This window comes from Lynx canadensis, chromosome B2 (genome assembly GCF_007474595.2).
Source record: "Lynx canadensis isolate LIC74 chromosome B2, mLynCan4.pri.v2, whole genome shotgun sequence".
Classification (NCBI taxonomy): Eukaryota; Metazoa; Chordata; class Mammalia; order Carnivora; family Felidae; genus Lynx; species Lynx canadensis.
Window position 1 is genome coordinate 29,862,850 of NC_044307.1, and position 23,649 is coordinate 29,886,498.

Below are 23,649 nucleotides of genomic sequence, written 5' to 3' on the forward strand. Positions count from 1 at the left end.
CCCTAATCCCCCATGGGATGGTATTTGGAAGTGGGGCCTTTGAGAGGTAATTAGGTTTAGATGAGGTCAGGAGGGTGAGCCCCCCATGATAGGATTAGTGTCCTTAGGAGGAAGAGACCAGAACTCTGTGCTCTGTGTCCGCAATGTGAGGACAAAGCAAGAAGGCAGCCCTGTGCAAACCTTCAAGAGGGCTCTCACCAGACACCAAATCTGCCAAGACCTTGATTTTGGACTTCCCAGCCTCCAGAACTGTGAGAAAGAATTGTTTGTTGTTTAAGTCATCCAGTCTGTGGTATTTTGTTATAACGGTCCAAGCTGACAAAAATGGTGGGAAATAACTTCTTTATCTCTTAGGGGGACAAATCTGAGGCGAACTCTATACAGTTCCTTAGATGGCTCTCCAAAGTTTTAAGTCCCAGTGTTCCCCAACAGTAGTCCACAAATTAACATACACACCATTGACTCTTTTTCCTTCCCTGTCTCACTCCTCCCAGCCCTTCACTTGTGCTTCCTGGGCTCCCCTCCCAAGGAAATTACTTCTATGTAAGTCCTTGTCTCAGGGCATATTATTGGGAAACCCTCAACCCTCATGAAAACTCCATCATTTTCATGGCTCTTCACCATGATTAATGAACATTTCACTGTCTTCTTTTCCTTTCTTCTGCTTTTCTTTCCTTCCTTCCATTTCTTTTTTAAAAATTTAATTTATTTTTTTAAATTTACATCCAAGTTAGTTAGCATATAGTGCAACGTTGATTTCAGATGTCTTAATGTCCCTTACCCATTTAGCCCATCCCCTCTCCCCCAACCCCTCCAGTAACCCTCTGTTTGTTCTCCATATTTAAGAGTCTCTTATGTTTTGTCCTGATCCCTGTTTTTTATATTATTTTTGCTTCCCTTCCCTATGTTCATCTGTCTTGTATCTTAAAGCCTCATATGAGTGAGGTCATATGATATCTGTCTTGCTCTGATTAATTTTGTTTAGCATAATACCCTCTAGTTCCATCCACGTACTTGCAAATGGCAAGATTTCATTCTTTTTGATTGCCAAGCAATACTCCACTGTGTATATATATATATACCACATCTTCTTTATCCATTCATCCATCGATGGATATTTGGGCTCTTTCCATACTTTGGTTATTGTTGATAGTGCTGCTATAAACATTGGGGTGCATGTGCCCCTTCGAAACAGCATACCTGTATCCCTTGGATAAATACCTCGTAGTGCAATTGTTGGGTTGTAGGGTGCTTTTATTTTTTTTTTTTTGAGGAACTTCTATACTGTTTTCCAGAGTGGCTGCACCAGTTTGCATTCCCACCAGCAGTTCAAAAGAGATCCTCTTTCTCCGCATCCTCACCAACATCTGTTGTTGCCTGAGTTGTTAATGTTAGCCATTCTGACAGGTGAGAGGTGGTATCTCATTGTGGTTTCAATTGGTATTTCCCTGATGATGAGTAATGTTGAGCATCTTTTCATGTGTCGGTTGGCCATCTGGATGTCTTCTTTGGAGAAGTGTCTATTCATGTCTTTGCCCATTTCTTCCCTGGATTATTTATTTTTTGGGTGTTGAGTTTAAGTTCTTTATAGATTTTGGATCCTTCCTTCCATTTCAAACAAGGTAATGGAAACCCTGTACACATCTTTGCACACCTGTACAAATATATCCATGTAGGATAAATTCTTAGGGGTAGAATTGCCAGGGAAAATTATGCACATTTAATATTTTCATAGACACTGCCATTTCCTTAAAAAATCTGTTTACACATATTTGGGAAAAATTCTACACATTCTCACCTCATTTCCTGGTCCTGTCACATAAATTCTCTTTGGAGTTTCCCCCAGGTGCCTGCTCTATGACTTCCTCACTCTGTGACCAGCCCCCATTTCAGTAGCCCAGAGGCCCCAAGTTCTAACTTCCTTGTACTGGACCTTGAGGGTGAGGAGCTTTCTGGTCCTTAACAGGAATTCTGTCACTACAGGTTTCCTCTGGAGGCTCCTGAAGGCCCTGGTTTAGTTTAGCCCTGCTTTAAAACTTGAATAATGTATGGACCCTTTTGAAAGAAATACAATCCTCATGGACTTGACTTAAATTATTTTTATAATTTAAATGTGTGCAAACCATGCACACAAATCCAGCTAACTCTGAATTCCTTATGCTTCAATACTTGAGCAGTTAGGGGCACCTGGGTGGTTCAGTCTGTTAAGCGTCTGACTTCAGCTCAGGTCATGATCTCACAGTTTGTGAGCTCAAGCCTGGTGTTGGGCCCTGTGCTGACAGCCCAGAACCTGCAACCTGTTTCAGATTCTGTGTCTCCCTCTCTCTCTGCCCCTCCCCTGCTTGTGCTTTGTCTATCTCTCAAAAATAAATAAACATTAAAAAATTAAAAAAAAATACTTGAGCAGTTATAAAGCTGTAGAAACAAAACAAAGTAGAAATAAATCCACATAAAAGTAAAAAGGCAATTTGAAGTAACTAATTTGATGTGATGAGTAGCTGTTTTTCTGAAATGAAGCTGCTTTTGGCAACATAAACACATACTGCCTAATTCAGGTTCTTTTGAAATTGACACAATATTCCACTGTGTGCCCAGTGATGACTCAGTTCTCCCCATACTTGTGTCTATTCAAATTGCTAAGAAATCTTTGTCAGTACATGTCTTCTGGACTTCACTTAGTACAAATGCAGCCCAGACAGTTACAGAAGAACTAACTTGACCATAAAAAGCTAAACACAAACATAAACAAACACAGACACTCACATACTAGCCCTGTATGTATGTAAGATCTGTTACATATGATCCAGAAAATGCTTATAACACTTTTAAAAAGTCACCAATGAAACAAAAACATGGAATTTAATCATTTGCACAGGGCGTCATGGGTTGTCAGGAGTCCAGGGACCTCAGTTTGAGAAATACTATCCTAGTAGTGACCTTGACTTCCAGTGTGACCTTGAGCAAATCTTTTGCCATTGTTGGATCTCTGTACATTCTTTGTACACAAACAATGATTTTGTGGGAGGTGACAATGTATTCTTGGGAGGTGAAGGAAGTTAGAGTCTTTTTGAGGACTAAAAGGAAAGGACAAGGCTTTTTACAGACCCTAGATTTGGGAAAATAATGATGGCTAAGACCCTACTGTCTAGCTTTGGCTTTGGAGTTAAAAGGCTTAGGGTTTGAATTCCAGATCTGCCAGTTGCTGTGTATGTCTGTGAGCAAGTTGACTTCTCCTGTTTCTGCCCCTGTAAAAGTGGGCATATATCAAAACGCTACATCACAGAGCTGTGGTGAGGACCAAATAAGGTGACTCAGGAAAGTGATGAGGGCAGAGCCTAGCCTTAACAAGGTTCAGTAATCAGCAGTGTTTTCAGAAAGAGGCCAAGGGCTGCAAAGGACAACAGAAAAGAGAAAGTAAAGATTCTGAGATTCTGTCTATAAATAGCAGTATTTCTGATACATGGCTGTCGGGAAATTTCACCCTAATGAGACCTGCAGCAACCCTCTCAACTTCCGCTCAGCCTTTCTCATTTCTCCTTGCCTATCTGCCTTTCCAGGCCCAGGCTGGAATCTCATTCCCCCACCCCCAGGCTTTTACTTCTTTGTCCAGCCAATAATATTGGTCAGCCGTGAAGGGAGCGCCCCCCTGTGGTCACCCTGTTCACTGCAGGGACCATGAGCCTCACAAAAGAGTCAGATGAAAGGTGGAGTTTTCCAGGGGGAGCAAGACTCAAGTAGCTCAGGTGAGTGTCTTGTCTAGCCCCACAGAGGCTGATATGGATCTCCCTCCTAGATGCCTCCCCCTTTTGAAGAAGAAAGAGAGAGGTAAAGGAATTTAGGAGAGGCCTGGGTGGGAAGCAGTAACTCCTCAAGATCTGAGGCAAGTTACAACCTCTCCAGGTCTGGTTCCCCTTTCATGAGGAGCCCTGCGTCTCGCACCTCAAAGGCTCCAAGGAGACAACCAAATGATGTGAAAACACCAGAAAAATATCTAGCACATACACTGCTCTTCTGTAGAATCTCAACATTTCCTCCTGGCATTCCAGGCTGGGGGCGGGAGGTGAAATACTGGCTAGATGTGGCCGGGATAAAGTTGGAATCAACTCCTCCTTCCCCCCCAGCTGTTGCTCTGCCAGATGCTGCCAACACACTGCTGCCATAAACCACCTTTAAAATCTAATCAAGCCATTTCCCAGCTCAATACCCCAAGGCTCTTCCTCCTCACCTTCAGAATAAGCCAAACTACTAATGAGATTATCTCACCTCACTCTGCCTTTCTGGGTTTACTCACCTGGACAGACCCTGTCTTCCAGTCACAGCTGCAGTTCCCCATAAAGCATGTCTCCTTGCTATTGTTCCCTCAGCTTCTTCATGGGAGCGGCCCTGCCTCATCTCTGCAAATCTCTTTCTGACTTAAGGTCCAATTCAAGCTCCAACTCTTCCATGAAGTCTTCTTTGATCTTGACTCAGGAGGACCCGGTCTGCTCCTCCCCTGGGTATCCCCAGCTCCTTCCAGCTCCAATTATAGCAGGGGTCATCCTACCTTCCATGATTACATACATACACATACACATTCATATATATATATATATATATATATATGTATATATATATACACACATATATATATATATATGCCTCGTTCCTCCTCTAGACTGTAAATGCCTAAAGGACATGGAGTGGGTTGGGTTCCTCAATGTATCTCTCATAGCACTTACTTTCAGAGCACAAACAATAACTATGGAAATCAATTGGGAGGTGGAACTCAAGAGACCCAAGTGACACATGAGGGAGCCAAAGAGGGAGATCACATTAGTGGAATTTGGTTGGTTGCTTCCATGAAAAGGGTTTGTGCTTTACAGATGCCATCTCTTATTATCATCCCTACAGACTCCAGGGGCAGGCATTACCATGTCCATCTTACCGGTGAGGGAACTGGGATGTACTAGGACTCAGTATAAGAAACTAGATGGTAAGTGGCAATGTCAAGCCTCACCTCTGAGAGGCCAGCCCTTGCTTTCTTCCCTCCCTGTTTGGTACTCTGCCTACTCTCAGTGCTGTGAGAGGCGTGGTCAGTACCTCTCTCCCTGCGCCATGCCTCCAAGCCTAATCAGTCACCTTTGGCTTTAAAGATCATATTTTCCAAACTAAGAATTTGTGCACACTGATAAGGACATTTGATTTCAGAGGTGGCAGGTTAGCATATGTTTAAAGTTGGGGCTGTTCTTGAAAACTAAGGGTGTCTTTTGCAAAATCCTTAAAGAAGTGAATTCTTAGGGACCCAGAAGGCGGCCTCCAAAGGCCTGCAGCCAGTCAAGCTAATCTCTCTTCCCTTGCCTGGATTCTCCCCCACTTGGCAGGACCAGACATCCCCTGCTTAAGTAAGCCCTCAGCCACAGCTAGCCAATGCTGCTTTCCCCTTACGCTGCCTCCCTCATCTCCCTTTGTCTGGGGTCTCTTTGTCTGTGGTCTCCCTTTGGTTCAGTTTTGAAGCCCTTTGCCCCCTCCCCTCCTTTCTTTTGGTCTGGCAGCTCCCTCCCTCTCTGCGGGACTGCGGCAGTGGCTTGGGGGAGGGGAGTGGGGCTGGGTTGCCATGGTCACGTCGAAGCCGGCCGCAGCTGGCTAGGGCAGCTGCTCCCAACCCCCGGATGGGCGGACAAAGCCAGGCGTCCTTGGCAGTCCCAGACCTGGAACCCCAAAGGCCTGAGACGGGGGGACTGGGGCCCAGGAGAACCCTGAGCTGGAGGTGAGAGGGCAGAAGCCAGAGCTAAACTGGGATGGCAGCAGTGAGGACTGGAGCTGCGCCCATCCCTCACGGGGAGGGACTGCTCTTGGCTGTTGGTGTGGGAGGGAGGCAGCCTGGCCACTACAGGAGGAGGGGAAGGATGGGGAGTGCCGTTGGGGACCGTGGTGGTGCCTCAAATGGGCTGAGGGACTAGGATGTCCCCAGGGGGAGGTCTGGGGTCTCTGTGTCCTGTCACCCAGAAACAGGTTTGACTCAGACATTAGGCCTCTGTCTCCCCTGGTCTGTCTCTCCATTGCCCCTTCCTTTCCTAGCTGCTTACACTTGTCATCTCCCTCTGTCCCTTCATTTCAAACCTTAGGCCTCAGTCTCCCTCCTCTTCTCCATCTCTTGGTTTCACTCCAACCCCTTTATTTTTCTCCTTTGCCCTTGTTTCTGGTCTGCCCACCTCTTAGGGCTCCACACTTTCCTGCCCTCCTTTCTGAGTGCCCCCAATGACTCCCTGTCTCCACTCCAGTTTGTTGCTTTTTCCAGCAAACTTACCCCCTCGTGCTGTGTGTGCCCTCATCCCCCCGCCCCCATGTCCTCTCTGATTCATGGTTCCCCTGGTCCTTTGAGTTCCATCCCCACCATCCCATCTTTCCCCACCCCCCAGGCCACCCACAACTGAACTGCTTCGTTTTTCTCCCCATACTATGTCATCTCTCTCCACTCCTTCCACTTCTGGGCCTCAGTTTCCCATTTCTACTTGGGGATATCAAGGCCTGACTCGTGGTTGCAGCCTTGCGCCCCTGTGCCCGTCAGTTCTCAGTCTTCCCAGCTGCTGACCCGGCCTACTTGCTCCAGAGGCAGCTGCATCTCCTGGGAAGGGGAATGCAGCTAGTGTGTGTGGGACCTTCTGGTCCATCCTCCCTCTCACTGGTCCTGCTGGGCTTCCCTGCGGTGGCCTGAAGCTGCTTCTCTCTCCTACGTGCCTCTCCTCACGTTTTTTGAGCTGTTTCCCCTCCTCTCCTTCCTGGGTAGCAGGAAGCCTTTGGCCTGAAGGGGAGGGAATCCTGGATAGGAGGGCATGGATGTGGAAGGAGTGGAGGTTCCTTTGGGGGCTCAGGAAGACATGGGGTTCTCTGGAGTTGGGAGTGATGCAGCAGATGTGGGATGGGCTCCAGGGCCATGCAAGGCTGTGTGGACTCAGTCTTTGGCACTGTTCTGGGGGCCCCTGGATGGCTGGGATTTCCCTCTCTGGCCCCTGGGAATCTCGGCTCAGAGCCCCGCATTCCAGCCGGCTCCAGCCCCCTTTCCGCTGTCACTTGACTCCGCTGGGCCCCAGCCCTGCATCCCTCCCACTCCTCCAGCTTTGGGCTGGGGCGAGGTGGGCATCACTGACCAGGAATTTCTCTTGGGGGAGACCAGGAGGCAAGAGTTTCAGGATTCTATGGTTTCGTCATTCTCCCCAGGGGACCCCTCGGTCTGGCCCCGCCACGTCACCTGGCCGGGAGTGTGGGTCTGGGGTGTGGAATGTCCCAGCGGGGTGTGAGGGGCTGCCGCTCCTCCTTCCCTGAGGCGTCTGGCTGCGGCCCAGCCCCGCTTGCCAGCCCGGGGCTTCCTCCGAGCACTGTCCCTGGAAGGAGGAGCCGAGAGTCGGCCCAGGTGAGGTTACTGGGGAAACCTAGGCCCCGCCCCCCGGCCCGGCTCCACCCCCAGCCCAGCCTCCCCGGGGCCCAGACACCCCGGCGGCTGTCTCCAGAGGGGTACGTGCTCTTGGGGACCCCTGGGGATTTGGTCGGACGGGACGGTGGGAAGAGGCAATTCTCCGAGTGACCATGGGGCTGTCTATTAGTATCTTAGCAGTCGGGCGTCCTTGGATTAGTGTGTTCTGGGGGTTTGGAGCTCTTGCCCATATGTGCCTTAGCCTCTCCCGAGGGCCAACTTCTTCCTGGTAGTACTTTTGTGTACTTATCTGGTTAGGACTTCGTGTTTCTTTCTTGGGACTGTTGTCTGGGACTGCACGTAGGGTGCGAGCTGATATCTGCTGTGAGGTGCAGTGAGGCCGAGATCTGCAATGGACTTAGAGATCTTTCTGAGCCGGTGAAATTGATAGGTGGCTGGCAGGTGTGGAGAAGCGGTGTCCTGAGGCCTCTCACCAGAGCTCCTCTGTCCTGCCCACCTCACCCCGCCTCCTTGCATCCATCTTCCCTGGGACTCCTGGTCCTGGTCCTGGTCCTTCTGGGCTGTGTCCGATTTTCTCTTTGCCTCTATCCCCCTCAAGCCCCTCGCCTTGTACAGGCCTATCCCTGCCAGTGGTCAGAGCCTCAACCCCGCCAGGGCCAGAGCTGACTGGGCCTGAGGAAGGCTTGCCCTGAGGATTCCCGGGTCTTGAGCAGGAAGCCCAAAAGAACCGGTGTCTGGGAGTCTGGGCCCCAGGGTCCTTGAGAGGACTGAGGGAGGGGGGTGGGTGGAAGTAGAGAATGGGGCGAGGAGAAAGTGGGGGGCCATCAGGCTCTGGGAAAATCTGGGTTGGGGTGTACAGGACAGGAGGCAGGAGAGTGCCAGAGAGAAGCAAAAGTTGGTGGTGTGAAAAATGTGGGTCTTGGGGGCCTGGTTGGACAGGTGAGCCTGCCCCCTTCCTCCATCCAAACTCCTGCTGCTGGGTTGGGCACCCGGCCTGTGGGAACCTGCTCCTTCCCTGTGCCCTGGGGCTGCCCCCTTCACCTCCCTCTCCAGGAACTGAGCCCAGAAAGGGGGAGTAGGGAGGGGACCATCCCCTCCTGAGGCCTGGATTTGTGGGAGGCCCCAAGCAGGGCCTCAGCTTCGACTGTTCCCTTTAGTGGGGACCGCGGGGGTTGGGCCGCGCGGGTAGGCGGAGGGGGCTGGGCACGCCGCGTTGAGGGGACAGCTGGGTGGTTACCTGGGGGAGGCCGGGGCGCACAGGGGAATGCGGGGTGGGCGTGGCAGCCTAGGGGAGCGCGCGGCCCGGAGGGCGGTGCCGGGCGTGGGAGCGGCGGGTACAACACGGTCCTTGGAGGGGGAAGGGCGGCGACCCGGGCGGGCGGGAGGGGGAGCCGGGCTAGGGGGAGGCGGCGCCTGGGCCCGAGCCGCCCCAGCCCTGGCTCCTCTCCCCGGAACAGGCCCCCGACAGCTGCGCGCGGGAGCCGCCTCCCGACACCCGAGCCTCGCCGGCGCCTCCCCGCTCCCGGCTCCTGGCTCCCTGCGCCTCCCCCGCCCCTCGCCCAGCAGCCGAGGAGGCCCCGCTCCGGGGTCGCACGCAGGGGTCTTCCGGGAAGAGCGATGAGAGGTAGGGGGCGCGGCCGGAGGACCCCTGCGGGACGGAGGGGCGGAGGCAGAGGCCTGGGGCTCCGGGGGAGGCGCGGCGGCCGGGTGAGGGCCTGGCGGCGCTGTTCTTGGTTGTCCAGCCCCGCCAGGCGTGACCCTGCTGCCCCCCTCCCCCCCCAGCTCTCTGGCTTACTGTCTGAATATGGGGGGAACCCCCTGATCTCCGCGAAAGTGTGTTCCAGCCTTGAGGAAGGACCTCTTTTACTCAGTGTGAAGGAACTGACCCACAGGAAGACAGGTGCTTGTGTGTGGTCTCACTGAATCATTTCCTCGGCCCTCTGGAGAAGTGGGCCTGCCCTCCCACCAGGCCAGTCCCTGTGGGCATCTGCTAACTGCTACGCCTCCACTCAGCTCCCAGTTGGGCAGCCTGCCCCCGGCCCAGCAGAGGCCTTGACACCCTAACCTGCCAGTGACAGCCTCTGGATGGTCATTTGGTTCTGTCGTGAGAATGTGTCACTGCCCGGTGAGCACCATCCTCAGTGTCCCATCCCCCACTCCCTTCCGCACCCCTTCACACCCCCTCCGGGTCAGACTTCACCCAGCCTTCATCGCACAGGTCCCCTGCTGGCTGGACCTTCCTTTCCAACACCACCACCGCTATCCCCAGTCAGTGTCTGGTGCTGAGACTGCCTCTTGCCGCAGGCACTTAAGTGCATCCGGAGTTGAGTGCTACAGTGGACCCAGGTGAAAGCTGAGAGTATGGGAAAATGGAGCAGTGCCTCCTTATTCCCATTTCCTTCTGTTCCCCACCGCCTTGACTTCCCTCTGGCTTGGTCATGGTGTGTATTAAGGGGTGGGCCCCAGTGCTCTTGGGATGCTGTGCCTGAGACCTTGAGTGTGTGTGTCTCACACTGTCCTCTGATGGTAGGCTCGTGTGGTGTCTGTCATATTATGCTCACAGGTGTCTCAGGATGGCTATGTTTTGTTTGTTTGTTTGTTGTTTTACAAACATTTTTGATAGTTTATTTTGAGAGCGAGAGAGAACAGGAGAGGGGCAGAGGGAGAGAGAATCCCAGGCAGGCTCTGCACTGTCAGCACAGAGCCCCATGCAGGACTTGAACTCATGAGCTGTGAGATCATGACCTGAGTCAAAATCAAGAGTTGGATGCGTAACTGACTGAGTCAACCCAGGCGCCCTGAAGATGGCTATTAACTAAGTGATGGGATTGGACTTTAAAGAAGGCCAGTGTGTGGATGGAGTTGATGTGTGTGTGAGCATCTGCATTTGCCCCCGCTGGGAGTCCATGTGTGTAACAGATTTATGTGGATGTCACATGTGAGTGTCTCCGAAAGTGTGTGGAGAGTTGTCTGTTACAGAGGGGGGTGTGGGTGTGGATGTGGGTGTGGGTGTGTATGCTACATCTAGCCCCAGTGTTTACGGGGCTCTGTCAGTAAGCTCTGTAAGCTGGCATGTCTGAGGTCTGTGTGTTTGGGAGGGGGTGGGTATACAGAGCTGTGTGGGTGTTGTCTGTGGTGGAGGGTGGGGGTGAGAGAAGAGAGGGAAGGACCTGCAGCAATGTCCAGGTCTCTGCTTTGTAATTGGTTGAAATGGGGTGGGGTGGGGTGAGGTTAGGGGTAAGTCTTCTGGGCCTGTTCTTCATGAGGCTGACCCAGTGGAGAGAAATGAGGTGATTGGAGTGTTGGAGGGGTTGGATTGCCTCAGACATCTGTGTGTTTCTCTGCTTGGCTCTGTGCCCTGTGCTTCTGAGCCCGCTCTATTTACCTCTTGCTTTGTGTTTCTCGCCCCGTCTCCCCCTGCCTCCTATCCTCTGCCTGTCTTTGTATCTTTGCCCGGGGCTCCTCTAGCTCCGTCTGGCTCTGATGACTCATCTGGGATAGGCATGAAGGTTACCCACGGGAACAAGGGCCCCACTGTTCCCGAGAGAGGTGGGGGTGGAGAGCGGCACCCAGGAATTCCAGGCCAGCCGCCTGGGACCTTGTAGCCTGCTCCCCTGCACGTGGCTCCTGGACCTCCAAGGGACCAGGTGTGATGCCTCTGGCTCTAGCTCTTCTTTGATGCCTGGGTGCCCCCCGCAACTCAGTCAGCCCCCTCAGCTGCTGCTTCAGAGCTGTGGGGTCTCAGCTGCCTCTTACATTCCTGCCCTAGAGCATTATGGGAGCAGCTGGAGGAGGACAAAGGGATGGAGGAGTGTCCCCCCACTCTTCCTACCTCCTGGGGTGACCTGGCCTCCCTGTCTTTAGACCCGCCCTCATCTCCAAGGCAACGCAGGCCTTTCCTAGCTCTGGGCTTTTCCTTCAGAAGCAGCCACCTTCAGAAAGTGCGACCTTGGGGGACAGGATGTCTGGGTCTTAGGAAGGGAAGACAGAGCAGGGAGAGCTGGAATGGGATGCTTTGGAACTGATGGCAGATATGGCACTAGGGGTCTCGGGATTCCAGGACCTGGAGAACTCAGTGCAGAGCTCCAGGAAGAGGAGAGGTCAGAACAGTTTTTCCTGCCGCTGGGGCTGGGGAGGGTACATACCTGGATTCACAAGGAGATGCCAATTGGAATGGTTTTAGGCCACGCTTGCCACCTGGGCCCTGGTGAAGAAGAGCAGGGATTCTCAAACTTTGATGGGCACAGATCACCTGGGGATTATATTAAAATGAAGATTCTTTTTCTTTCCTCCAATTTTTTATTTAAAAATATAGCTGATGCTCTTAAACAATGACTGCTTTGTCACTTTCCTCCTATTATTCCCAAAGCAGCCCATTCTGTCTGTTGTTGGCTGTTGTGACTCTGTCTGTTGTGACTCAGTCTCCTTGATTGCCCTTTAACTTACCCTACTACTTACCACTTGTTTTGTCCCCTGCAGAGATGCTGCCTCCACCCCCTTAGGCCTGAGGAGTCAGGAGCTATGGGGCCAGGGGCCCTCTCATCTCTACTGCTGCTGTCGCTGCTCTTAGTGGCAACTGGAGATGCTGACATGAAAGGACATTTTGATCCTGGTAAGGAGACTGGCTCCTGGGTCCCTGAGGATGGGGCTTTGGGAGACAGAGTTCAGGGACCTTGACCCTCCGTGTGTCTGTGTTCACCCAGCCAAGTGCCGCTATGCCCTGGGCATGCAGGACAGGACCATTCCAGATGGGGACATCTCTGCCTCCAGCTCCTGGTCAGACTCTACTGCTGCTCGCCACAGCAGGTACCTGGAACCTCTGGGACTGCTCTGGAGGAACTTTCTGGGGCCTCTACTTGCCCTTCCAACTCCTCTGCCCATGCCAAGAGGCTTCTGGGAGGGCAAATGCCAATGAACTTCCCCACCCCCAATGCTGGGGGAGCTATAAATACGAGAGACAGAGACAGACCAGATGTTCCTTGTGATCTCTTGCCCCGTCCCAGGCTGGAGAGCAGCGACGGGGATGGGGCATGGTGTCCTGCAGGGCCTGTCTTTCCAAAGGAAGAGGAGTACCTGCAGGTGGATCTGCGGAGGCTGCACCTGGTAGCTTTGGTGGGCACCCAGGGGCGGCATGCTGGAGGCCTGGGCAAAGAGTTCTCCCCCAGCTACCGGCTACGTTACTCCCGAGATGGCCACCGCTGGATGGACTGGAGGGATCGCTGGGGTCAGGAGGTAAGGCTGGCAGGGGCAGCTCCCAGGAAAGGCTGGTTCTCCTCTCTTCCCCACTTTAAATGCCACCTGTCCACTGACGACTCTCCCAATTTATACCCTCTCTAGCCCAAGACTTTCCCTTGAGCTGCATCTAGTGTTGCAAACCTGACCACCTTCTAGGCCTTTCCACCTGGATGTCTAATGGGTTCTCAAACCTACCATAAATTTCCCTAATTGAACTTGAATCCCATTCCCACCCCACAACTGCTCCTCTCCTAGCTCAGGCCATAAGCTAAGATACCGCTCATTTCTCTGGTCTCTCACCTGCTAATTCCAAAGCACCAGCAAGGCCAGTCTGTTCTACCTCCATGATATTTCCTAAATCCAACCACTTGTCACCGCCTCTACCTCTACCACCCTAGGCCCTGCTCACACCATCCCCAGCTTAGATGAACACACTGGTCTCCGAACTGTTTTCCTGGCTCCTCTCTGTTTCCACCTGAAATCATATCTCCACCTAGTGGCTACAGACACTCTACCTGAGAAAATGCAAATCAGATGAGGCGCACTTGGCTTATAGCCCTCCACTGGCTTTCTGCTCTGCCAGAACAAAAGCTGAGCTCCGTCCTGGGTGCAGAAGCTTAGCTTGCCCTGGCTCTTGCCTGTATCCCTTACTTCTCTTTCCTACTCTTGTTCCACCTGGGCCCACTGGTTTTCTTGCTCTTCCTGGAACAAGCAAGGGTTTGTCCCACAGCCTCAGGACATTTTTGCATGCTGTTCTCTGTGCCTGGAAAGCTTCTCCCCCAGATCCTCAGCTTCTCCTTCCACTCAGTTCTCCTCTAAATATCACCTCCTCAGAGAGCCCACCTCCCCCTACTCCAGCTCCACACCCTGCCTCTTGTTCTTCACAGCTGTTTTTCCTACTGGAATCTCAGTACTGCAAGGGGAGAGGGGAGGGACAGATGTTTACCACTGAGAACTTACATAGCTGGCACAGAGTAGGCACTCAACCAGTGCCTGCTGAGTGAACAGAGAGAATGGGGTAAAGGTGTGGGGAGCCAAAGCAGGGGTGCAGAGCTGTGAGGGACTGGATAGAATCTGTGCACAGCGGGATGGGTGGCTTAGAGACAAATGGAGACAGACAAAAGAGTCGAGGCTGACACTGGTGGTAGAGGACAGACTGTCAGGCTGAGAGATGTGTCAGAGATCTTTGCTGTGGCCCCTTGTTTTACACATGCCTGGCTGTACCCCATATCCCTGTATGCTTAACACCACCCTTCACGAATCTCTCTGGCCACTGTGTGCTGGGCCAGGGAACAGCTGGTGACTGGGAAGTTAGATCCAACCTGTAGCCTTTCCCACTCATGCACGCTGTTTCCTGGGCAACAGGTGATTTTAGGTAATGAGGACCCTGGGGGAGTGGTACTGAAGGACCTTGGACCCCCCATGGTGGCCCGACTGGTTCGCTTCTACCCCCGGGCTGACCGGGTCATGAGTGTCTGTCTGCGGGTGGAGCTCTATGGCTGCCTCTGGAAGGGTGAGTCATTCAGACCCCCAAGAATTCGTTTCCTGGCCTGGGGCCTGGGGAGTGAGGCCTGGGGAGAAGGGCATCCAGGATCCTCTTTCTCTTGTTGGGAAGCTGTCACTCTGAGTGAGGAAGGGCCTAGCCAACATTGCCTCCTCCATGCTGGTGGGCCTGTGGAAGGACACAAGAAGGGGAATGACGCAGGGGAGGTGGCGGGAGGCTTCCTGCCTCTAACCCCTCTTCTCCTACTCTGCCCCAGATGGACTCCTGTCTTACACAGCCCCTGTGGGGCAGACGATGTACTTATCTGAGGCAGTGCACCTCAATGACTCCACCTACGATGGACATACCACACACGCTGTTGGCGGGTAAATGAGGCAGGCCCTGCGGGGCATGAGCCTATGCGCTGGAGGGAGGATGCAGTGGATGTGTTAAGGAGTCTGGGCAGTGAGATGGAAGAAGTGGGGAAAGGGTTAGGTGGGGCCTTGGGGACACAGGATCAGGATTGAGGGTAGCAAGGCAACTACTAGCTCATGTGACACTTTGTGGGAATTAGAAAAAGGCAACCCTTTGCTAATACACATCTGTTGGAAACTGTCACAGTAAATTCACACAACGTAGGTTGAATGGTGCCTCCGAGAGATGGTGCCTTCCTGCAGCTTATAGCTGCAAAGTACCTTGACAATCCTGGGGGTGGGAAAGAGAGAACCACAGGAAGGAAGTTGGGGCAGGAGGTAGGGGCTGGTCCAGACTGGCTGGGGTTGGGGTTGCAGAGCACTTAAATGGGTGGCACTCTCTTCTCTCCCACCCTCCTCTTCCTTGGCTCCCCTGCTCTCCAGGTTGCTGTATGGAGGTCTGGGTCAGCTGGCAGATGGTGTGGTGGGGCTGGATGACTTTAGGAAGAGCCAGGAGCTGCGGGTCTGGCCAGGCTACGATTATGTGGGATGGAGCAACCACAGCTTCCCAGGTGGCTATGTGGAGATGGAGTTTGAGTTTGACCGACTGAGGGCTTTCCAGGCCATGCAGGTAAGTGCATGTGGCTCTTAGGCAAAGTTATGAGACCAGGGTGGTTGCCCCTGGGGTGCTTGCCCAGGCTCTCCTGGCTTTGACCCTGTGTCCCTCCTCCCTTCCCCCCAGGTCCACTGTAACAACATGCACACCCTGGGAGCCCGCCTGCCTGGTGGGGTGGAATGTCGCTTCAAGCGGGGCCCTGCCATGGCCTGGGAGGGGGAGCCTGTGCGCCACGCCCTGGGGGGCAGCCTGGGGGACCCCAGAGCCCGGGCTGTGTCAGTGCCCCTGGGCGGCCGCGTGGGCCGCTTTCTGCAGTGCCGCTTCCTCTTTGCTGGGCCTTGGTTACTCTTCAGTGAAATCTCCTTCATCTCCGGTAAGCCTCTGGTCTATGCCCAATCCTCAACCTCTGGGATCGCCAACCCGCAGTACCCACTCCTGGCACCAAAGTATCCACTCCTGGCACCATGTTTATGTAGCACTCGTGAGACTTTGCAAGCAGGGATGCTCCAAATAATTTGAACACCTCCCTACCCCTTCCTCCCATCTCTGTCTTTTACTTTATGAGCCCTTCACTCATGACTGATATTGAGCAAGTAGGACAGTGTTGGCTGTAAAAATACTGAAGTACTCTGTGCTGGTTAAGAAATAACCTCTTCTCCAGGCTTCCTTATACCCAGCTCCCCACTTGGGCCTCTCTCTGGGAGTCCTGCCTCTCCCCATAATCCAGCACCTAAAAAGTTGACATCCACAACAGCCAGGCCCCTCCCATTCTGATTGGTTGGTACATATACCCAGTGTCAGCCCTGCTCCTGGAAGTAGAATTCCCTAGGTCTCATGCAAGTAGCTTTTCTTTGGTCCGTCTTCCCTATCTGACTCCTTCCTTTCTTCTCTTCCTTCTTTGCAGATGTTGTGAATGACTCCTCTCCAACTTTGGGGGGCACCTTCCCACCAGCTCCCTGGTGGCCACCTGGCCCACCTCCCACGAACTTCAGCAGCTTGGGTGAGCAGCCCTGGGGCGTCCTCCTGGACAAGTGTATTCTGGGCTACTATCCCTCCATGCCCCGCCCCCAACTTGGGTAGGAAGTGGTTCTGACTCTCCAGTGTTTCTGATTCTCTGTCTCTGCCAGAGCTGGAGCCCAGGGGCCAGCAACCTGTGGCCAAGGCTGAGGGGAGCCCAACTGCCATCCTCATTGGCTGTTTGGTGGCCATCATCTTGCTGCTGCTGCTCATCATTGCCCTCATGCTGTGGCGGCTGCACTGGCGCAGACTCCTCAGCAAGGTGGGCAGAGCGAGGGCAGGGCCTGAGCTACAGGGGGGGTGGGTGTGGGTAGGAGGAGTTGGGGGGGTATAGCCTGGAGAGGACAGACAGGGTGTGGGTGTGGAGAGTGAGGCCAGGCTGAGGCCAATGTGTGTGGGGAATCCTGATTAGTTTGGGTCCTGCAGGGACCACAGAACATTGTCTAATTAGAATAATTAGAGGTGGACTTAGTAAAGAGATAGGTTATAGAGGAGTGGGCAGATGTATGAAAATTAGAAGGAGTAGTGCAATTTCCACAGATCTGTTACCACCCATAGGCCTGGAAGATGAGAGGAGGGCAGTTGCTGGAAACTGGAGGAGTGAGTCTGGGGAAAGGGCTCCTTGAGAGGGGCAGTGGACTTTGCTTCAGGGACACAGCTAGCCTAAGTACACCTCTCAGGGAGAGGCTGGGAGCATAATCACCCTGACCTCACTTCTCACCTGCCCAACAAATTCCTCTTGGGCCAACCCAAACCAAGCCTGTTGATACAGTCCACACTGGTCCACCTTCTGGGGTAGAAGCTGGATGGGAAAGGTGGAGAGTGGAGCTAGAGAGGCAGGGAGGAGCTAGAGGAAGAAGCCTGGCACACTCTGAGCCCATGTCTTCCTGGCAAGAATCAGTGGTGGTGATATGCATGAAGGTTGAATGATTCCATAATTATCTGGTCAGATTTGGGTTGGAATCCCAGAATGGTACATCAGGGGACTCACTCGTATGCTCTTGAACCTCTGTTTCTTTACCTGTGAAATAGAGTTAATAGTAGATACAACTGTGGGACTGTCGTGAGGACTGAAGGGGAGAAGGTGGGCATGGCATTTAACGAGCTGGAATCATGCACTAAACAGTAGCCACAGTTAACCTTCCCATTCCTATGACAAGGCTGAGCGCCGGGTATTAGAAGAGGAGCTGACAGTTCATCTGTCTGTCCCTGGGGACACCATCCTCATCAACAACCGCCCAGGCCCTCTTGAACCACCCCCTTACCAGGAGCCCCGGCCTCGTGGGAATCCGCCCCACTCTGCTCCCAGTGTTCCCAACGGCTCTGGTAAGACCTGCTTTGTTCTAGTCCCACCACCATCCTCTGCCTGTTTTCTTATGGTATCCCTTTTCCTCTCTGTTCCCATTCCCTTTTCCTGTCTTCTCCAGATTCAACTCATTTTCTTATTTCTGTGCCCCTGGTTACCACACTCTGTGTCACTCCATGTCCCTACCATATAATCTTTCTTAAGAATTTTTTATGTATTACCCATAATCCCTAGTGGCCTTATCCTGTCTCAGTGTCCCATACACATCTCTCTTCTCTATTGTTCCCTCTCATTATGTCTTCCTGGCCCCTCTCCTTTCTCCTAGATTCACTGCATTCATTCTGTCCGTCTGTCCATCCATTATCCATCCTTCTATCTGAATTCATACATCCATCCATCTATCTGTCCATCTTTTTGTCTATCCACCATTTGACCATTTGTCTATCATCCATCCATCTATCAATAAATATTCACACATCTATTCATCCATCCATCATCCATTCAACCACCCATCTATCCTCTGTCTATCCATCTATTCATCCATTATCAATCCATGTTCATCTATCCATTCACCTATTCATCCATCTATCCATCCATCCACCATCTAGCCATTCATCCATCATCCACCTATTCATCTATTCATACATATTCATCCATCTATTTGTTCATCTCTCCATGCATCCATCCATCTATCCATTCATCTATCACCCACCCATTCATCTACTCATATATATTCATCCATCCATTTGTTTATCTGCCCATCCATCCATCCATTCAACTATTTGTTTGTCATCCATGCATCTATCCACTGATCTATCCATTCCTTCATTCATTATTCATCCAGCTATCCAGCACCCTCCAGACCCTTGTTTTATCCTGTCCCTGTCTCTCAGTACATCCATCCCCATCAGCTCTGGTCTTGCCCTATTCCAGGTCTCCCTGTCTGTCTAGCCTTGAGTCTCATCCCTTCCCCGTGTCTCCCCCCCTTCCTTTTCCCGACAGCGTTGCTGCTCTCCAATCCAGCCTACCGCCTCCTTCTGGCCACTTACGCCCGTCCCCCTCGAGGCCCCGGCCCCCCCACACCCGCCTGGGCCAAACCCACCAACACCCAGGGTAAGCCCCTCTGCCCCTGGGCTTCTCCAGGTTCCCCATACCTCTACTGGGGCAGGGAAAAGTCCTCACATCTTGCACTCCCTCCTGTCCCTGCTGTGGCCTCTTCTGCTCTCCTGAGCTCCCAAGGAGGAAGCTCTTATGCCTTTAGCTCTGTGCTGTGCTTGCTCCTTCTTAAGGCCTTTCCCTTGAGCAGAGGAGCAGAAAGCTCAACAGTTCTCAGCTCTGTCCTCCTTTTCCTCTTCCACCCCATCTTTTTTGCTCTCCAGACCCAGAGAGGAGGTTGCTATGCTGACCCCAGTTTCTCTTGTAACTCCTTCTTTGTTTCCCCTCTCTCTAGAGGTGCCAGGAGGAGGGCCTCTCACCCTGGGTGCTTGCCCTCTCCCCCCATGTGTTCTCTCTCTGCAGTCCCAGAGGTGAAGGCTCACACCCTGCCTTTCCTGTCTGCTCCTCCTCTTCTTGATGTTGCCTTCTCATTGTTCCCCCCTCCCAGAGCTAAGAGAGGACAGCTCTGCTTCCTCTTCTTTGTCCGTAGTTTCCTTGTTGTGCTGGCTGTGAGGAACTGTTCTCCTCTCCTCCTTTCTGTGTGCCCCTGTCTCTGCTTGTCTTTGAGCTTGGGGTGTTGGGTTAGGGAGGGTTTGGGTAACCACGGCAGGGAGGAGCCAAGGCTGAAAGCAAGGGGGTGTGAGGTGGGTAGAACAGCTGTGAACAGGAGGGGCTGACAGTGAGTGGAACAAGGGTTTGGAAAGTAGGGGGTGACTGGATGACTGGCACCATCCTTCTTCCAGTGGTGGGTAGAGGAATTCCTCTTCCAGCCAAGAGTTACCTCATGGTCTCTTGGGCTGTGCTGGGATCCCTAGAGAATAGACTTTATGTCATTCTTTGTTCAACCATTTCTATTGCCTTAAACTCTGGAACAGCTAACTAACTCTCATCTCATGCCAGCGTCTTCTCCGGTTTGAGGTTGGTGGGTAAAATACCAAGAAGATGGAGAGTAGTCCCAGTCTTTCACCCAACAGGGAGACAGGGGGCCTCTGGGAGCCTGTGGTGGAGAGCCATGGCTCTCAGGGGCTGCTCCTGATGCCTTGTCCTGTCTTCTTTCCCCTCAACTTTCCAGCCTGCAGTGGGGACTACATGGAGCCTGAGAAGCCGGGTGCCCCGCTTCTTCCCCCACCTCCCCAGAACAGCGTGCCCCATTATGCCGAGGCTGACATTGTCACCCTGCAGGGCGTCACTGGGGGCAACACCTATGCTGTGCCTGCACTGCCCCCAGGGGCTGCTGGGGATGGGCCCCCCAGAGTGGATTTCCCTCGGTCTCGGCTCCGCTTCAAGGAGAAGCTTGGCGAGGGCCAATTTGGGGAGGTAAGGAAGATCCCTGCCCAACTCTCAGTAGTGTCTCGACTATCTGGGACTCTGATGCCATGCCCATATGTCCCTCTTGGTTGGAATCTGTCAGCTGTGACTGTGTTATTCCAATTGACCCTGTGACCTCAGTGAACTGTGTGACTATCTAACAAATGAGCTTCTTTCCCCAGGTACATCTGTGTGAGGTAGAGAATCCTCAAGATCTGGTCAGTCTTGATTTCCCCATTAATGTGTGCAAGGGACACCCTTTGCTGGTAGCTGTCAAGATCCTACGGCCAGATGCCACCAAGAATGCCAGGTGAGGAGCAGGCATGGTGTCTGGAGATAAGGAAGGGAGGCCATGAAGAGTGGGGAGTGATCTAGAGACCAACAGAGGGGGAGTGTCTGGGGAAAGAAGTTTCCATCTTAGGCTGATCTCAGCCCAGGTCTCAGTGCCACTAGTGAGTTAGCTTGTCTGCTGGGGTTAGGGTGCTGGTCTACATGAGCAGGAGAGATGGTGCAGGTCAGCCCCTCAGTGTCCCTGCCACCTACCTGCTTCTCTAGGAATGATTTCCTGAAGGAAGTGAAGATCATGTCGAGGCTAAAGGACCCAAATATCATCCGGCTCCTGGGCGTGTGTGTGCAGGACGACCCTCTCTGCATGATTACTGATTACATGGAGAATGGTGACCTCAACCAGTTCCTCAGTGCCCACCAGCTAGAGGACAAGGCGACTGAGGGGCCCCCCGGGGATGGGGAGGCTGCCCAGGGGCCCACCATCAGGTACCCACTTACTTAGGCTGGCCCTTCCCTGAGAGCTCCCCAAGGCGGTCTCCTCTCCCCTCGTTCCAAACCAGAGGGAGAGAGGGGAGCATGGGATAGGGAGGGAGGTAGATGTTCAGGGGGGTGGGAGCTGGGATGAGGAACATGTGGCCATGTTCATCTGGGGACTGAGGAGCAAAAGGCCAAAGTTACTATCTTGTAGGTGGTGAGGGACTTGGGCTCTGTCAGGCATCCCCCCCGTTCTCTCACCCTTGCCTGAGTCCAGACAATAAAGCGTAGTTCCCTGGGTCATATGAACCAAACAAATGTTGAGTGGGCACCTACCCCTGGCCTCTACATGGGCATTCCATCTCTGCACCAGAAATAGATGTAACCCAGTCCCAGGGAGTGGGCTCCCCTTCCTCTCCTGGGAATCTGTGAGATGGGGATCAGTCTGGGGCTGCCCCAGTGACCTTCTGTTATTGGTTCCCTTCCTCAGCTACCCCATGCTGCTACACGTGGCAGCTCAGATTGCCTCGGGTATGCGCTATCTGGCCACCCTCAACTTTGTGCATCGGGACCTTGCCACAAGGAACTGCCTGGTTGGGGAAAATTTCACCATTAAAATCGCTGACTTTGGCATGAGCCGGAACCTCTACGCTGGGGACTATTACCGAGTACAGGGCCGGGCAGTGCTGCCCATCCGGTGGATGGCCTGGGAATGCATCCTCATGGTGAGAGGCCTGAGAGAGGCATGCAGGGTGCAGGGGAGGGGAGGTGGGGGAAGACAGGGCATGGGGAGGCCAGGGGAGGAGAGCACAGGCTGCTCTGTGGTCTTGGTCAGTCACTTGCCTTCCCTGGACTGCAGATTCCTCCTCAATAAAGTGAGGGTTTGGGCCAGTGCTCTGTAAGGTTCTTTCTGGCTCTAGGGCCCAGAGAAAGTGGGGAGGAGTGGTATGATGGGAAAGGGTCCAGGAGCCAAAAGTGGGTACAAGAGCTGGAGTCAAGGTGGCAGAGAGCAAGAGAAGTAAGGAGAGACAGGAGACTAGAGATAGAAAGGTGCGAGTTGGGAGAAAATCAGGACCAGAAAATGGGGGGGCAGGGTGGGGAGGGAGGGTGGGTAGAAAAGGAAAGAGGCGAAAGAGAGGACTAGAGCCTGAGAAAGAAGGCAGAGCCAGAAGGAGGGAGGAGCAGACTTGTTGGGAGAGGGGGCCAGCCAAGAGGGAGTCCTGCTGGGGTAAGTGCTAAGTGGACACGGGGCTCCCTGTGGGGAGAGGAGGAGGGTTTGTGTGGCCTGATGCCTTTGTCTGCCTTTGTTGCTTTATCCATGTACCAGGGGAAGTTCACGACTGCAAGTGATGTGTGGGCCTTTGGGGTGACCCTGTGGGAGGTGCTGATGCTCTGCCGGGCCCAGCCCTTTGGGCAGCTCACTGATGAGCAAGTCATCGAGAACGCAGGGGAGTTCTTCCGGGACCAGGGCCGGCAGGTCAGAACAGAGGAGAGGGTTGTGGGTCTGGGAGGGCCAGAGCCTGTCATCTTGGGGACTAAAGAACATTTGTTCCCTGCCTTTCATCCACCCCACCACAATGCAGGTGTACCTGTCTCGGCCCCCTGCCTGCCCACTAGGCCTGTATGAGCTGATGCTTCGGTGCTGGAGCCGGGAGCCTGAGCAGCGACCACCCTTTTCCCAGCTACATAGGTTTCTGGCAGAAGATGCTCTCAACACAGTGTGAATCACACACCCAGCTGCCCCTTCCTCAGGGAGGATTCAGGTGAAGCCAGAGGCAATAAACAAGAGGATTTAACATCACCCCCACTCCATTCCCATTCCCGACCACCCTTCACCTCTGAGAGAGAGGCAATGTGACCATAGGTGGGCTGGGCCTGCCAGGGAGCTGATGCCTTCCCTTCCTCGGACACACTCTCATTTCCCCTTCCTGCTCCCCTCCTGGAAGCCTCGGCCACCCACCCAGCTGGCCCTGTGGATGGGATCCTCTCTGACCTCTTCTAGTCATCCCTGGGGGGGGAGGATGGGGGCAAATATAGGGCAGACACTGGATAAGGCCTATTGGAGCACCTGGGCCCCACTGGACAACACTGGTTCCTGGAGAGAAGGCTGTGGCCTCCCCAGCCTCTCTTTCCGTCGCACACTGGACCCCACTGGCTAATAATCTGGGGATGAGGAGGACAAGAAAGGGAGGATGTTCCCGTGTTGCCTTGTTCTTACTCCTGGAATTGTCCTTGGCTTTGGCTTCTCCCTCCTCTATCCTCTGAAACACTGGACCTGGGGGTGATTCCTGTCCCCTCCCCGCCCCCCGCCCCCCCCCCCCCCCCCCAGCCATCCCTACTTCCCACCTGCTGTGTTGTAGCTAGAACTTCTCTCAGCCTGTATGTTTCTGTGGATTAAGTACTGGGATTAGGGGAAAAGAGGGAGCAAGGGCCCGTGGCCTTGGGGTTGGACATCTCTGTTGTAGCTGCCATATTGGTTTTTCTATAATCACTTGGGGTTTGTACATTTTTGGGGGGAGAGACACAGATTTTTACACTAATATATGGATCTAGCTCAATGCAATTTTAATATCCTGCACTAGGCAGGTAATAATAAAGGTTGAGTTTTCCACAGCTGTGAGTGGGTTTCTTGGGGTTTTGGTAAAATCTGCTTCCTGTATCCACTCCCAACTCGTTTCCTTTTTTCTCCCTTTTTCTCTTTCTCCCCATTCCATTTCCTACTGTGTATTTTGCCCAACACAGTGTTCTGTTGTCTCTCTATAAGCCAGGTTCTTGCCTCTGAGACCTCAGGTCCTACGTGAATGTATGAACCTTGTCAGCTCCATTGGGAGCTCTGCAGGAGGCTTGGAGGGGGGTGAATTAGGCCAGGGGTCTTAACCTTAACCCATGGAACCCTTTGGCAGTGTAGAGAGGTCTACTGATTCCTCCTGAGAATTATTTTAA

At 53.2% G+C, this 23,649-nt stretch overlaps 1 protein-coding gene across 7 annotated transcripts; it reads left to right on the plus strand.

Annotated features, from left to right (window-relative positions):
• The first annotated feature begins 5,703 nt into the window (after positions 1-5,703).
• Positions 5,704-23,319, plus strand: DDR1 (discoidin domain receptor tyrosine kinase 1). Of its 7 annotated transcripts, XM_030315009.2 has the most exons (20): positions 8,909-9,035; positions 9,194-9,311; positions 9,425-9,536; positions 11,891-12,023; positions 12,115-12,217; positions 12,415-12,643; positions 14,012-14,159; positions 14,407-14,515; positions 14,987-15,173; positions 15,285-15,531; positions 16,063-16,158; positions 16,286-16,437; positions 17,336-17,501; positions 18,484-18,594; positions 19,709-19,953; positions 20,127-20,254; positions 20,500-20,718; positions 21,197-21,431; positions 22,034-22,183; positions 22,290-23,319. In XM_030315009.2, the coding sequence occupies exons 3-20, from the start codon at positions 9,522-9,524 to the stop codon at positions 22,428-22,430; spliced, it is 2,814 nt and encodes a 937-aa protein (XP_030170869.1). In that variant the 5' UTR covers positions 8,909-9,035; positions 9,194-9,311; positions 9,425-9,521; the 3' UTR covers positions 22,431-23,319. The 7 variants fall into 7 exon arrangements, with proteins under 7 accessions (XP_030170874.1, XP_030170872.1, XP_030170869.1 ...); XM_030315008.2 differs by having other exon boundaries at positions 9,194-9,536; XM_030315010.2 differs by lacking the exon at positions 9,425-9,536.
• The last annotated feature ends 330 nt before the right edge of the window (positions 23,320-23,649 follow it).